The sequence below is a fragment of the Balaenoptera acutorostrata genome, chromosome 2 (assembly GCF_949987535.1).
Source record: "Balaenoptera acutorostrata chromosome 2, mBalAcu1.1, whole genome shotgun sequence".
Classification (NCBI taxonomy): Eukaryota; Metazoa; Chordata; class Mammalia; order Artiodactyla; family Balaenopteridae; genus Balaenoptera; species Balaenoptera acutorostrata.
The window spans coordinates 52698122-52712150 of record NC_080065.1 but is presented as its reverse complement, the minus strand read 5'-3'; the positions used below and the strand labels follow the sequence as shown (position 1 = coordinate 52712150).

The following is a 14029-nucleotide window of genomic DNA, read 5'->3' as shown; positions in this document are numbered from 1 at the left end:
CCTCCTCAAGGTCATCATTAACAACACAAACAGGACTAGAATTCAGGTTTTATGAACTCTTGGATATTGTCCTTTCCTCTACACTAGTGCTAGGGAAATGACATCTAGCATAAAAACAAAGTAAAATGGATTAAACTCAAACACAGTTTAAAAGAAGGCTGTCTGTCAGAGCCGTGCTTAGCTATACACCTAGGATGAAGCCCTTGAGGATCAATGTGGGATAATTCAAGGAGTGAATATCATGAGTAGACTAATGACAGCCAACACCTACAAAGTAATTATTAGGTGTTCAGCATTATCTATCTCATGACCATTTTATATATTAATTTATTTATTCTATTTTTGAGGTAGAGAGTGCTGTTGTTCTCAATTGCGAATGAGGACAGAAAGTACAATGAAGTTAATAACTGGTGAGGTCAGGAGACTACAGCAGATTCCAAGAGAAAAAGGAGAAAAAGTTTATTTATGTAACTATTTTATATTCACATGTCAAAGTATTTAAAAATTCATGATTATAAATAATTTTAGAGGTAAGATATTTTAGATGTTTCCTATTTTTTGTTCCTTTTTCTTATCAGACTCCTGTAGTGAGAGTTATGGTTTTCAAAACAATTTAGCAGTTAATTTAAAGGCATTCTTATAAAGGCTTGTAATGTATTTCAGAAAAAAATCATTATAAGATCCATGAAATAGGGAATAAAGAAATTTCAATAAATCTCAAAACAGAAGAATTAGCATTACAATTTAAATAAGGTTTGAGGGTCACATGGTTCCTGTAAGTAAAGGAGTAAACCCTCTGCTAAGACAAGAAACAATTATTTCAGATCAAAAGTTAAACTCAACTTCCTGTACTATGAATGCAATTTATCTGTTTTAGTATTACACCCCAAATTTCAAAACTCAGTTATCTTACATTAATTCTGCAACAGGGTCAGGCAAATGGATGGATGGATGGATGGATGGAAGGAAGGAAGGAAGGAAGAATGGACCACCACATATTTTGAAACCTCCAGAATATAATGATGATATATGGTTTTCCCAGATTTTAGAAGCTACTTTTGTAACTTACCATCTTTTTCCTCTTATCCTGTTCTGTGGGTGGTTCTTCATCTTCTGTTACTTTTGGTTCTTCAAGATGAGACATTAACATACAGCTGCAGTTTTTAAAAAAATGTTTTAAATAAATTAAAAAGTCTATAATATACTAAAAACAAACCTCAAAATACTGAGAACAATAATGCTTCTATGTACCAATATGTGAGGAATAGCTAGATAAATTAGATGTATAGTGAAAAAGTTTAATTATGAAAAGATATCTCACTTTTAAAAGGGTCACACCAAAAAAATTTAGAGCATTTTGCTTCAGTATTTAGGTAATAAATTGTAAGAAATTTATTTATAGGCAACTTTTGAACCATAAATCACTTGACAAAGCAAGGTATACCTTTTATACCTTTCTAAAAAATGATACTTACAAACACTTAAAATTAATACTTCTTTTACCACTAACCTTCATATGTCTAATTATTTATGTTTCATAACAGTAACAGAAATTTAAATAGTAACATCATTAAAACACTATTAATTATGTAACAATCTACTTCGTGCTCCAAATTACATTACTATGCTATGAGGAACCTGTCCCTGATAGCACTTGTACCAGCAGGACAGTTATAAAGCATTTTATTTTGATTATCTGCACTACTGCTCTTCACCATTAGCAGAGATAATAGAAATATAGCTTCCTATTCAGTCAACATTGGTTCCAGGGAGACAAGATATGAATATTGTCTAGTGAATCAAGTTGATAGAACAAATGTCACTGTTCCTAATTTAGAATAGAATTCAGTAATTTATCAGAGTCATAGGTTCTTAACCAATAAACTGTGGCAAAGAAAGCTTCGCTTCTCTTATGTTTTGTGGCAAGTACAGGAGAAGGACACTTCCTGACTCAGCCGTGTAAATAACTTTTGATTCAGGGTTTAAGACAAGCACTGACACCAGAAACCTGATCAGGCTCACTGTTCCAGGGGACATGAATCTCCTTTTATCCTTAATCCCCCACCATTAAAAAAATAATTTCTGGAACAACTGTCTCTGATGAGTCAGTACACCTGGTGGGATCAAACAGTAAGAACCTTAAACTGGAAATCAGAAGCCCTGAAAAACAGCAAGAGCTCAATCTCTAACTCACTTCATGGCTTTAACCTCTTGGAACTGCAGTGCTTTCGTCCACCATGATATACAGTTGACTCTTCAACAACATGGGTTTGAACTGCAGGGGTCCAGTTATACGCAGATTTTTTTCAATAGTAAATACTACAGTACTACACGATCCCTCGTTGGTTGAGTCCAAGGACGTGGAACCAGAGGAACTGTGGGTATGATGACCAACTATAAGGTATACTTGGGTTTTCAAATTCAAAGAGGGTGGGTGCCCCAATCCCCGAGTTGTTCAAGGTCAACTATAAAATGATATAGCACAACTAGTTGGGCCAAGGAACTCTGGCACAAAGTTGGAAAATTATGACATTATTATCTCAACCCAAAAGGTATTTAATAAACTAAAATGTTTACAAAAAGTCTAGATCCCAGTTTGTATTTTAGAACTGAATAATAAGATGGAGTTCCTTCACTTAAGCTATTTTAAGTCTGCTGCAGACTTGAATTTTAACTGCAATAGATCTGGATCTCCATGGAAGTATGCTTTGTACTGCATCAAATCCCTTCACTACATTCCAAAATCTGTCAACTTACTTGTATAGTAAAAAACTCTCTGTTCTCCCTTCCCTAAGTTAAAAGATTTATCACACTAATAATAATAAAGTATATTCTGGATATAAATATACACACTTTTTCCCCAGAGAGCAGGATATTTTTACTTTGCAATTCTGCAAATTGCATTCATTTGGGTCTCTGAAAGGTAGAAAGTGGAAAAAAACAACAAAAAAATTGAATTGAAAAGCCCAAAGCTGAAATTCTCTCCTGCAAGAGAATCTCCAATTAAAAGTCAAATCTTGGGGACTTCCCTGGTGGTCCAATGGTTAAGAACCTGCCTTCCAAGGCAGGGGACGCGGGTTCGATCCCTGGTCGGGGAACTAAGATCCAACCTGCCACGGGGCAACTAAGCCCTAGTGCCCGTGCACCACAACTACTGAGCTGCGTGCTCTGGAGCCCAGGCACCACAACGAGAGAGGAGCCCACGTGCCGCAATAAAGCGCCCACGTGCCGCAACTAAGACCCAACAAAAGCCATAAATAAATAAATACATACATACATAAATAGATGTCAAATCTCATTTTGTTGACAAAGATTAAAGATAGGGAATCATGTTTTACATAAAAAGCATGGTGAGAATTAACAGAATTCTAGTAAGCTAAAATGTGTGCGCTGTGAATGTAGTAATAGTAATAAAATAATAACAACAACAGTTTAAAATAGGGACAATTAACATGTGAGCACAGGCAGCCACCCTCACATCCTACTCTCGTCCACTGAATACATCCAGGCGCTCTCGTCTGCTAACTCGGAATCTTTCCCAACAAGAAACTCCAACCAGCCAAACACAACCAACAGCGTTAGCATGCAACATGAAATCTTTTAAATTATTTCTGGTTTAAAGGTACACCTTTCATTTAATCTATACAAACCCACTTCTTAAGGTTTTAATAAAACTAGAACTGACATTATTCCATTGGTCTCTGCAGTGGACACTTAGGTTGCCTACATAATCGCCCTCCTTCCTAACAGAGCCCTGAACTTGTCGGTTATCCTCCTCTTGCATGTCACCATATGCTTCAGAAAAAGCTGATCTGAGCCCCAGGTGCCAGTGGCTCAGTAAGCAATCATGGCAATCCTATTCCCTTAGTTAATGACTGCTTTCAACAGGAGCATGTTTAAGAAATTCTAGCCAATTAGACATGAAGGGAAGTCTGATGAAATGACTTCTAGAAAAGTGTCCTATGATGTTAAAAAGACATAAGGAAAAAGAAGATTACTTGCTGGCACTGGCATTGTCATGAACTGCAATGCCTAGAAGTCCTTTCTGACGATTAGAGAAAGTAGCCTGCATATGAAGTTAATGTGTTGAGGGGATGGAGTAGAAAGAACCTGGTCTTTAAAGATATTGTGAGGTCACAAGTAGCTAATCCTAGAGCCTCTTACCTGCAGTTGTTTTGTTGTAAGGGATAACAAATTTTTTATTGTTAAAGACAGCTGACTCAGGGTTTCTCTTACTTGCAGCTGAAAATCCATTTAGTCCTTTATATAAATATCTTATCAAAAATTCATTTCTGGGCTCAGGCCAAGAAACAGTCTCCCTCTCTTGATACACCTACTTCCCTCTTCATGAAAATAGGAACTAGGTAATTCCTAATGTTTCTCTTTGCCCTGATAGTTAGCAAGATCAGGGCTGTTTTACATCTAGATGCCACATGTTTCGCCATTCAACTTTGTTTAAATTCCTTCAATCCTGTGTTAATAGTTTTCAGTCATAATGAGCATGAGCTTTTCTTATTCACTGCCTCAAATCCTTCTATGACCACTAGACTGAAAACAAGCAACTAACTAAAGGTTGTATATTAGCGGTATAGACAAAGTGCCACAAAGGAACAGAGAAGGATGCGATGAATTCTTCCTGAGAATATGGAAAGGAATCTTAGAGGTAGGTATTTGCGAAGAAGGGCAAAGCTAAGGGTGTGACATGCCAAGAGAAGAAATGTTGAGTCAAGCCATGTGTATAAAAGGAAATGGCACATTTGGGGAAGAAGGAAGAATCTAGGGAGGAAGAGACAAGGCTAATAATGTAAACTGAGGATCAGCAAAGAATACCGCCCCATCAACTTTATGAGAAACTGGGCTTTTAATTTTAAGAAATGGAGCAGAATGGATCAGAAGGGTAAAATGGGAGAGAGACGCCAAGGAGATCACTGAGACCAACATAAGTTAGGATAATATACAGGGGATAATTTAGAGTCAAGGAACCAAGGCTGCTTCTGATATCCTCTATTCCATTCTGAAGAGCTATCTGGTGGGTTAATGTATCAAGTGAAGGGAGAAAAATGCTTATAAAAGCCTAAATTTTATTTTTGTTTTAAAAAAAAAGCTATATCCTTGATGGCTGGTATGTTTTATACTCTCTAACTATAAAAAACACAATTTATGAGTCTTTTTCAAATAAATTTTAGCGGCTCTAAGCTTCCTGAAATGCTGGCTAAATCCTTTCTTCCTTATTACTTCCCAAATTTTGGCAATAGGTTGTCAATCTCATCTCCCTTTGTGCCTGAAAACAATGTATAATTTAAGGAAAAAAAGGGAAGCCACTCTAACCAAAGACAAGCAGAAGGCAAATTACAGGTGTCATTAATATATTTTCCTGGTTTAATAAAATAAGAACTCTACTAACTAAAATACAAACATATAAAGAAACTCACGCAAAAAGATGAAACTAGACCACACACCATACACAAAAATTAACTCAAAATGAATCAAAGACTTGAACATAAGACCTGAAACAATAAAACTCCTAGAAGAAAACATAAGTGGTTAGCTCCTTGACATTGATCTTGGTGATGATTTTTTGGATCTGCTCCAAAAGCAAAGGCAACAAAAACAAACAAGTGGGACTACATCAAACCAAAAGGAAATCATCAAAAAAATGAAAAGGCAACTTACTGGATGAGAGAAAATATTTGTAAATCATGTATTTGATAAGGGGTTAATATCCAAAATATATAAAAAACTAATTCAATTCAATACCCAAAAAATCAAACAATCTGATTAAAAAACAGGCAGAGAATCTGCACAGACATTTTTCCAAATAAGACATACAGACAGCCAACAGACATATGAAAGATCTCAACATCACCAATCATTAGGGAGATGAAAATCAAAAACACAATGAGATATCACCTCACACCTGTTAGAATGGCTAGCCTCAAAAAGACAAGAAATAACAAATGTTGGCAAGGATTGTGGAGAAAAGGGAACCCTTGTGCATTACTGGTAGAAATCTAAACTGCTGCAGCCACTGTGGAAAATAGTATGGAGGCTCCTCCAAAAATCAAAAACAGGACTACTACATAAATCAGCAATTCCACTTTTGGGTATTTATCTGAAGAAAAACATTAATTCAAACAGATATATGCACCTCCTAGATCTGGGAGACCTAGATCTAATGGTCTCCCAGTCAGTCTGTTGTGCTTACATCCAACATTTTCCTTTTACAAACCAAAACTTCCCTCATGGCTGAGTGTGGCATATTGAGTCAAAAGACCTTGGTTCTAGTCCTGACTCTTCCACTAATTTGCTGTGTCACTGCACTTTTCTGAGCTTCTGTAACCTATCTTTTAAATAATGAAACTACACTAGATAATTTCTAAACTTTATTTCTCACAACTTCCTGACTCTCATCGCTTCCAGTTAACACACTATGCCTTTTCTTTCTCTGACATTCTATTAAAGCACAATCTGGAATTCTACTGTTTTGTGTGCTTTGTTCAAAACATATATCGTTGTCTTTACACATTACTAGTGTTTTCATGGTGCTATTGTTAGACACACCCTCCCCCTAACCAAATTATATACTCCAAAGAAGACAGGGAACATTTGAATATAACCTAAATATTTCACAAATAGTTGTAAACTTTGTCGCATATTATGTATGTAAACACAATATTTATAGTCATGTGCCATAATCCCTACATTAACTTTTTAAAAATTGCCTACACACATAAAATGGTTTGTTATTTTGGGTTTGTAATCACAAAAGTTTGAGGTTTCCACGTCATCTGAACTCCTATGTTCCTGAAAGCTAAGTTACACACCAGAAACATTTTGTTTATACATGTTTAGTAAGATTCAACTACATATATCTACTTTCCATATTTTTCAACAAAGTATGATTCGAATGGCAATCTTTCCCATTTGCTATAGATGGTTTTATAAAAAGCAAGGAAAATGGGCTAAGTACATTACTGAGGAGAAGTCAAGCAGTATGGAATCTCATGAAGCCTTGCTTATCATTATATGAAACATGCCTTAAATTAATAGCAATATTAAGAAAGATATGATAATTCTACTATTATAAATAACAGGATATAATGATAAAAAATTTTTTCACATTAATAGTTATATAAATGTGAGATTATCAGCATTCCTGATAACATAATTTTAACTAATCTCCCGAAGAATACACAGTTGACCCTTGAACAACACGGATTTGAACATGTGTAGATTTTTTCAATAAATTCGTATTACAGTGCTACACATATTACAGTACTACACAATCTGTGGTGGGTTGAATCCATAAATGTGGAATCGCAGATACAGAGAGGATCAACTATAAAGTTATACGTGGAGTTTCAACTGTGCAGAGGGTTGGCGTCCCTAACCCCCACGTTGTTCAATAATCAACTGTAATTTTAACTACTCTCTTTTGGAAGTAGTCAAGTACCATATGACCCTCTAATATCTTAAAGGTGCCAGTGATGCTTCAACCAGTCAAATACAAATATAGGATGCTAATCCATTCCCCTTTCTCCATAACTCGCCTGAAGGGCAGGGGAACATTGTTAGTGGAAAAAAAGAACATACTATTCAAGATATCTTAAAAGAGAAATTTATATGTTAAAATACACTTGGAATTTTTTTAAAAACCTAATGTCAAATCATAAAATGATGATTAGACCAAAGAAGTCCAATTGAGAATTTCACTATAACAAAACTAAGCTTATCTCAAGATCAAACAATATTATAAGCAAAGTAACAAAAATATTTTTCTTTTATAAAGACAAAATTTAAAAGTTGCCATACCATGCTTATATGGTTATAGTAAACAAAAATAATGCAGGATATAATTAATTACTCCCCAAGTCAAAGTGCAATTAATTAAATGATCCACCTACTCTTTATAAGTTCCCGTTTCAGGATCTTCTGTCATAACATCATGTAGGCCCTCCACTGAGATGTTTATAATCCCACAGAATTTATCTTGGATAACACTAGAATAAAAGGAGAGCAAAACAGGTTAAAATGGAGTATTTCAACAGGTGATTCTATTTTTTCCTCTTAATTATCCTCTTGAACATGAAGAGAAATTTTAGTCTGAAAGTACAAAAGAAACTTTCAAAATGTATTTCTTAAAGCAGAAATTGTACTTTGCATATTACATTAAAATTTTCTTTCACTAGATTACCAGTATGCTTAAATACTTAGGTGGGTAGATCAGATGGGAAAGAGATGCTTTAATATTCTTTAATTTATTATAATAGTCTTGTGTTAATGTCATAACTAAAAGAATAAAGGTACAAAATTTTGAATATCAAGTCTCTACTCCTGAGGAAAAAGACAAGCAATAGACTGGGAAAAAATATCTGTAAAACATAAATCTGATGAAGAACTTGGCGCTGAAAACTCAGATGACAACACAATTTAAAAATGGACAAAAATTTGAACAGATACCTCACCAAAGAAGATAATACAGATGGCATATGAGCACTTGAAAAAATGCTCAATACCATTCATCATCAGAGAAATGCAAATTAAAACTGTAACGAAATTTTTTTTTTTTTTTGGCCGCACCATTCGGCTTGCTCGGGATCTTGGTTCCCCGACAAGGGATTGAACCCGGGCCCTTGCAGTGAAAGTGCCAAGTCCTAACCACTGGACTACCAGGGAATTCCCTGTAATGAGATTTTAATAAAAAGTAAAATTAAGAAGACTGATAATACCAAGTGCTGGCAAGGGTGAAAAACAACAGGACCTCTCATACATTGCCAGTAAGAATAAAAAATGACACATTCATTTTGGAAAACACATTGGCAGTTTTTATAAAGTTAACACTCCACACAACTAAGCAATCCCATTCCTGGGTATTTACCCAAGACCAAAACAAGTATTCTCAGATCTGTATGTAAATATTTACGGTAGTTTTACTCATAATCCAAAACTGCAAAGATCCTAATGTCTACCAACTAACAAAAGGATAAACTGTGGGACATTTATCCAATGGAATAATCAGCAATAAAAAGGAACAAACTACAGATACATGAAACAACTTGAATAAATCCCAAAAACATTACACTGAGAAAAATAAAGGATTCGAAAGGCTATATATTGTATGACTCCATTTATGTGACTTTCTGGAAAGGCAAAACTATTTAATCAGTGGTTGCCAGGCAAAGGGACACAAGGGAACTTTTGGGGGTGATGGTTATGTTCTGTATCTTGAGTGTGGAAGTGTTATACAGTGTACATTTGCCAGAACTGTATGCTTAAAAGAGGTTTTACTGTATGTGACCTATACCTTAATAAGCCTAACTTTTAAAAAGTAGAAGTATATAACCATTTACTGGCACACAAAATTATGCTAAAAATAACTGAATAAATTATAACTCATCTCCAGGGAACTAATAGTATCATTCCTGCAAGGGACATACTGTGTTTCTCATACTGCATTAACATGCATAATTAAGTTTTAAAATGTTCAGTAAAGTAGTTCCCAAAGTCAACACAGTTTGGGTCATGTTCCCACCTTTGTAAAGTCAAAACCTTTTGTCTGTACTTTCAAGTGTGATCAGGTTTTAGAGAACTAAATCGCCAGATGGGCAAAATAACCAATAGTTGTTATCATTCTGTTACATTTTAATGTGTATGTAACAACCTATTGCAAGAGTATATATTTTTGATATCGCTATATATCCTTCGCATAAGAATTTTAAAAATCTCTCAAGAAAGAAACACACATACAGTCTGCCTTATTTGGTTCAGCGAGGAACACCTTAGAAAAACGTATTGGAGCCAACAGGCACATCAAAAGCTGCTCGACATCGTAATTATTAGAGAAATACAAATCAAAACTACAATGAGGTATCACCTCACATCAGTCAGAATGGCCATCATCAAAAAAGCTACAAACAGGGGCTTCCCTGGTGGCGCAGTGGTTGAGAATCTGCCTGCCAATGCAGGGGACGCGGGTTCGAGCTCTGGTCTGGGAAGATCCCACATGCCACGGAGCAACTAGGCCCGTGAGCCACAACTGCTGAGCCTGCGCGTCTGGAGCCTGTGCTCCGCAACAAGAGAGGCCGCGACAGTGAGAGGCCCGTGCACCGCAATGAAGAGTGGCCCCTGCTTGCCACAACTAGAGAAAGCCCCTGCACAGAAACGAAGACCCAACACAGCCAAAAATAAATAAATTTTAAAAAAAAATTAAAAAATGTGCAGTGAAAAAAAACAAAAAACAAAAAAGCTACAAACAATAAATGCTGGAGAGGGTGTGGAGAAAAGGGAACCCTCCTACACTGTTGGTGGGAATGTAAGTTGGTGCAACCACTATGCAGAGCAGTATGGAGGTTCCTTAAAAAACTAAAAACAGAGCTACCATATGACCCAGCAATCCCACTCCTGGGCATATATCCAGAAAAGATGAAAACTCTAATCCAAAAAAATATTTGCACCCTAATGTTCACAGCAACACTATTCACAATAGCCAAGACACAGAAACAACCTAAACGTTTCATCTGCAGTTGAATGGATAAAGAAGATGTGGTACATATATATGCAATGGAATATTACTTAGCCATAAAAAAGAATGAAATAATGCTATTTGCAGCAACATGGATGGACCTGGAGACTGTCATACTATGTGAAGTAGGGTAAACAGAGAAAGACAGGGGCTCCCCTGGTGGCGCAGTGGTTGAGAGTCTGCCTGCCGATGCAGGGGACACGGGTTCAAGCCCTGGTCTGGGAAGATCCCACATGCCGCAGAGCAACCAGGCCCGTGAGCCACAATGACTGAGCCTGCGCGTCTGGAGCTTGTGCTCCGCAACAAGAGAGGCCGCGATAGTGAGAGGCCCGCGCACCGCGATGAAGGGTGGCCTCCACTCGCCGCAACTAGAGAAAGCCCTTGCACAGAAACGAAGACCCAACACAGCCAAAAATAAATAAATAAATAAATAAATAATAAAAAAATAAAGGAATTCCTTTAAAAAAAAGGAAAATGTTTAAAAAAAAAAACAGAGAAAGACAAATATTACATGATATCACTTAATATGTGGAATCTAAAAAAATGATACAAAGGAACTTATTTACAAAGCAGAAATAGAGGGAATTCCCTGATGGTGCAGTGGTTAAGAATCCGCCTGCCAATGCAGGAGACATGGGTTCGAGCCCTGGTCTGGGAAGATCCCACATGCCACGGAGCAACCAAGCCTGTGCTCCACAACTACTGAGCCTACGCTCTAGAGCCAGTGAGCCACAACTACTGAGCCTGCATGCCACAACTACTGAAGCCTGTGTGCCTAGGGCCCGTGCTCTGCAACAAAGAGAAGCCACCACAATGAGAAGCCCATGCACCGCAACGAGGAGTAGCCCCCGCTCGCCACAACTAGCGAAAGCCCACGTGCAGCAACAAAGACCCAATGCAGCCAAAAATAAAAAATACATAAATAAAATTTTTTAAAAATTAAAAAAAAAAATCCAGAAATAGACTCACAGACATAGAAAACAAACTTATGGGTACCAAAGGGGAAAGGCGGGTAAGGATAAATTAGGGATTTGGGATTAACAGATACACACGACTATATATAAAATAGATAAACAACAAGGACCTACTGTACAGAACAGGGAACTATATTCAATATCCTGTAATAACCTATAACGGAAAAGAATCTGAAAAAGAATATATATATGTGTGTATATGTGTGTGTGTGTGTGTGTGTGTGTGTATATATATATATATAAAAAACTGAATCACTTCGCTGTATACCTGAAACACTGTAAATTACCTATTATGTCATATTTTTAAAAGTCATATTAAAGAAAATGATTTTTAAAAAGCATTGGAAACCAAGATTGTGCACTAAAAGTTCAGCCACTCTCTCATTTCTCTAAGTGTTGGTCTTCTTGTCTGTAAAGTGAAGATTGGACTCGGGGATGGCAGATGCATGGCGGGGAATACAGCCATTTTCCCTTCCCACTGCAGAGTAATTCGCCCCTAATCCATCATAGCAAGCTAAGGCAGGCAGGGCCTGACATTCCTTTTTAACAGAGCAGCATTCTGGATAGCTATCAACAACTGATCTCAATTAGTTGAAAAAGACAAAAGCCCTGTATTCTATAGCTTCCAAGGCTCTTTACCAGGCCTTTATGTCAATATTATTTAGGGACAATCCACTCAGGCAGCTGCCTTCTCTGCTCAGATCACCTCCAAGATCAACCCCACACCTTCTAGGGCTAGAAATTTCCCAAGAAATCAATGGAATTTCTGAGTACTGTGTATTTTCTCAAAAGAACGATTATGAATTTTCCTAACAGGTATTTGACAATCCACGTGTGACCATGTTCTACTATGTGTGTGAATGTTAATTATAAGGGAGTGTAGGGGAGAGAGAGATTTTAAAATGGTGTAATTTGACAACCAGCTCATCTGTTTACAGGTTTTACTTCAAATTATCATATTGATCAATGCTGGGGCTACCAGCATGGTCACACATGTTTCTGAGGAGATGGTAAGAAGTTATATCTTTGCCATAATTAGAAAATGATACAGTTCTACAGCACTGGGCCTCAATTCAGAGATGAACATTTACAGAATGAGCCTTGAAGGCTCAGAACAGATTGTGATAAACTGCAGCATGGATAAGGTAAACTTTTGACTGCACAATCCTTCCCAAAGGCAGTAACTTCACCCCTTTCTCATAAATGATCGGATTATTTAGACGACACTGCCAGAACCAGAATGAAGCTTGAAAAGTTCTGAGAGAAATCTAATAGGTTCAGGAACCTGAGGTTTACAGAAAGCCAAAAGATAGTATTAGTGAATGACTGACAAAAAGAAGTGTTAAAATCAAACTAAAATAGAGATAAGGATATTCACAGAAGCAGACTGGACACAGGCCAGAAGATATAGGTCCAACCTCTGCTCTACCTGCACATGCTAGTCAGGAAGAAAGACTATTGTCCTGGCCCATGCTTGTTCAGGCTTGGAGGAGAAGTCAGTCATGTGATCACTGTGATTCACACTCCTTCTTCCCTCCCCTGCCTCCAGCTGAATTTCTAGCTCTACCAAGTGAGAGACTTAGACAGATGACTGTCTTGTAGGGGTGAAGAAGGGAGGTGAGGCAACCTCAGTCAGTCATATTTTTCACCGAAATGTCACCCATGCTGCACAGAAAGTACACAAGAGGCAGAGATCTAGCCTGGGGGAAAGCGGGGCGTGGGGGAAGGGGGGATTAATTCCAGTAGATGGGGGGAAACCATGCTTACCCTGGAGTACTTATTAAGTGCCAGAGGGGGTGAGGCTTGGACTTCAAGTTCAGAAAAGGGGAAAATGACTATGGCACAGAGTAGAAAGGTATGTAATCTGGCTTTGAATGAAAAGAGTTGACTCTAGAAAAGGAGACGGACTGAAGAAAAAGAGTGGAAAAGGAGATTCTACGCCACATTTTGGGATCAATAAAAGGAGAAGTTAAGCAAAAATTATCTTCAGAGTATTCAATTTCAAAAAGCACTCAGAAGGATGCAACTCAATTACCACTCATTAAGCAGTTTGGGAAAAGTACCCCAAAATAATACAGGTAACAAAAAGCTAAAAGAGGCTTGTACCTTCCTGGCATACAGAACAGATGTTTAAAGAAAACAAGCATTAAGAAGTCATAAATTCTTTTCCTCCTATTTTAAGTATTAAAAAAATGTGTAAATGTTACATTTAAGAAGAAGCCTTTAAAATAAAATTTTTATAGACAGTATTCTTTACAATTATTTTTGAATATTAAGCATTTGTTTCCCTTTTTATCCACACAATACTCTCAACTCTGTACTTTATAAATTAAGAATAAATCTTTTTTGTAATATACAATCTTTCTGAATTACATGCTTTAAAATGTAATTAGACATCTAAAATGGAAACAATCAAAAGAGAGCTGGAAACCAGGAATGAAATAGCAATAGGTTTGGAGGAACAAAGGGAAGGAGAAAAGTCATTGTACTTTCATAATCTTATATACATTATTTCTTTAAATACAACAAGCCA

The 14029-nt window shown here is 36.8% G+C and overlaps 1 protein-coding gene across 2 annotated transcripts in view; it reads right to left on the bottom strand.

Annotated features, from left to right (window-relative positions):
- IPO11 (importin 11) overlaps positions 1–14029 on the bottom strand; it is a 215814-nt gene that overhangs the window by 26952 nt on the left and 174833 nt on the right. For both annotated transcript variants that reach the window (XM_007176049.2, XR_009007224.1), the window contains 2 exons: positions 7905–8000; positions 1070–1154 (listed from right to left, as the gene is read on the bottom strand). In XM_007176049.2, the coding sequence (XP_007176111.2) occupies positions 1070–1154; positions 7905–8000 (181 nt within the window). Of the gene's footprint in view, positions 1–1069; positions 1155–7904; positions 8001–14029 lie in introns of those variants that run through there.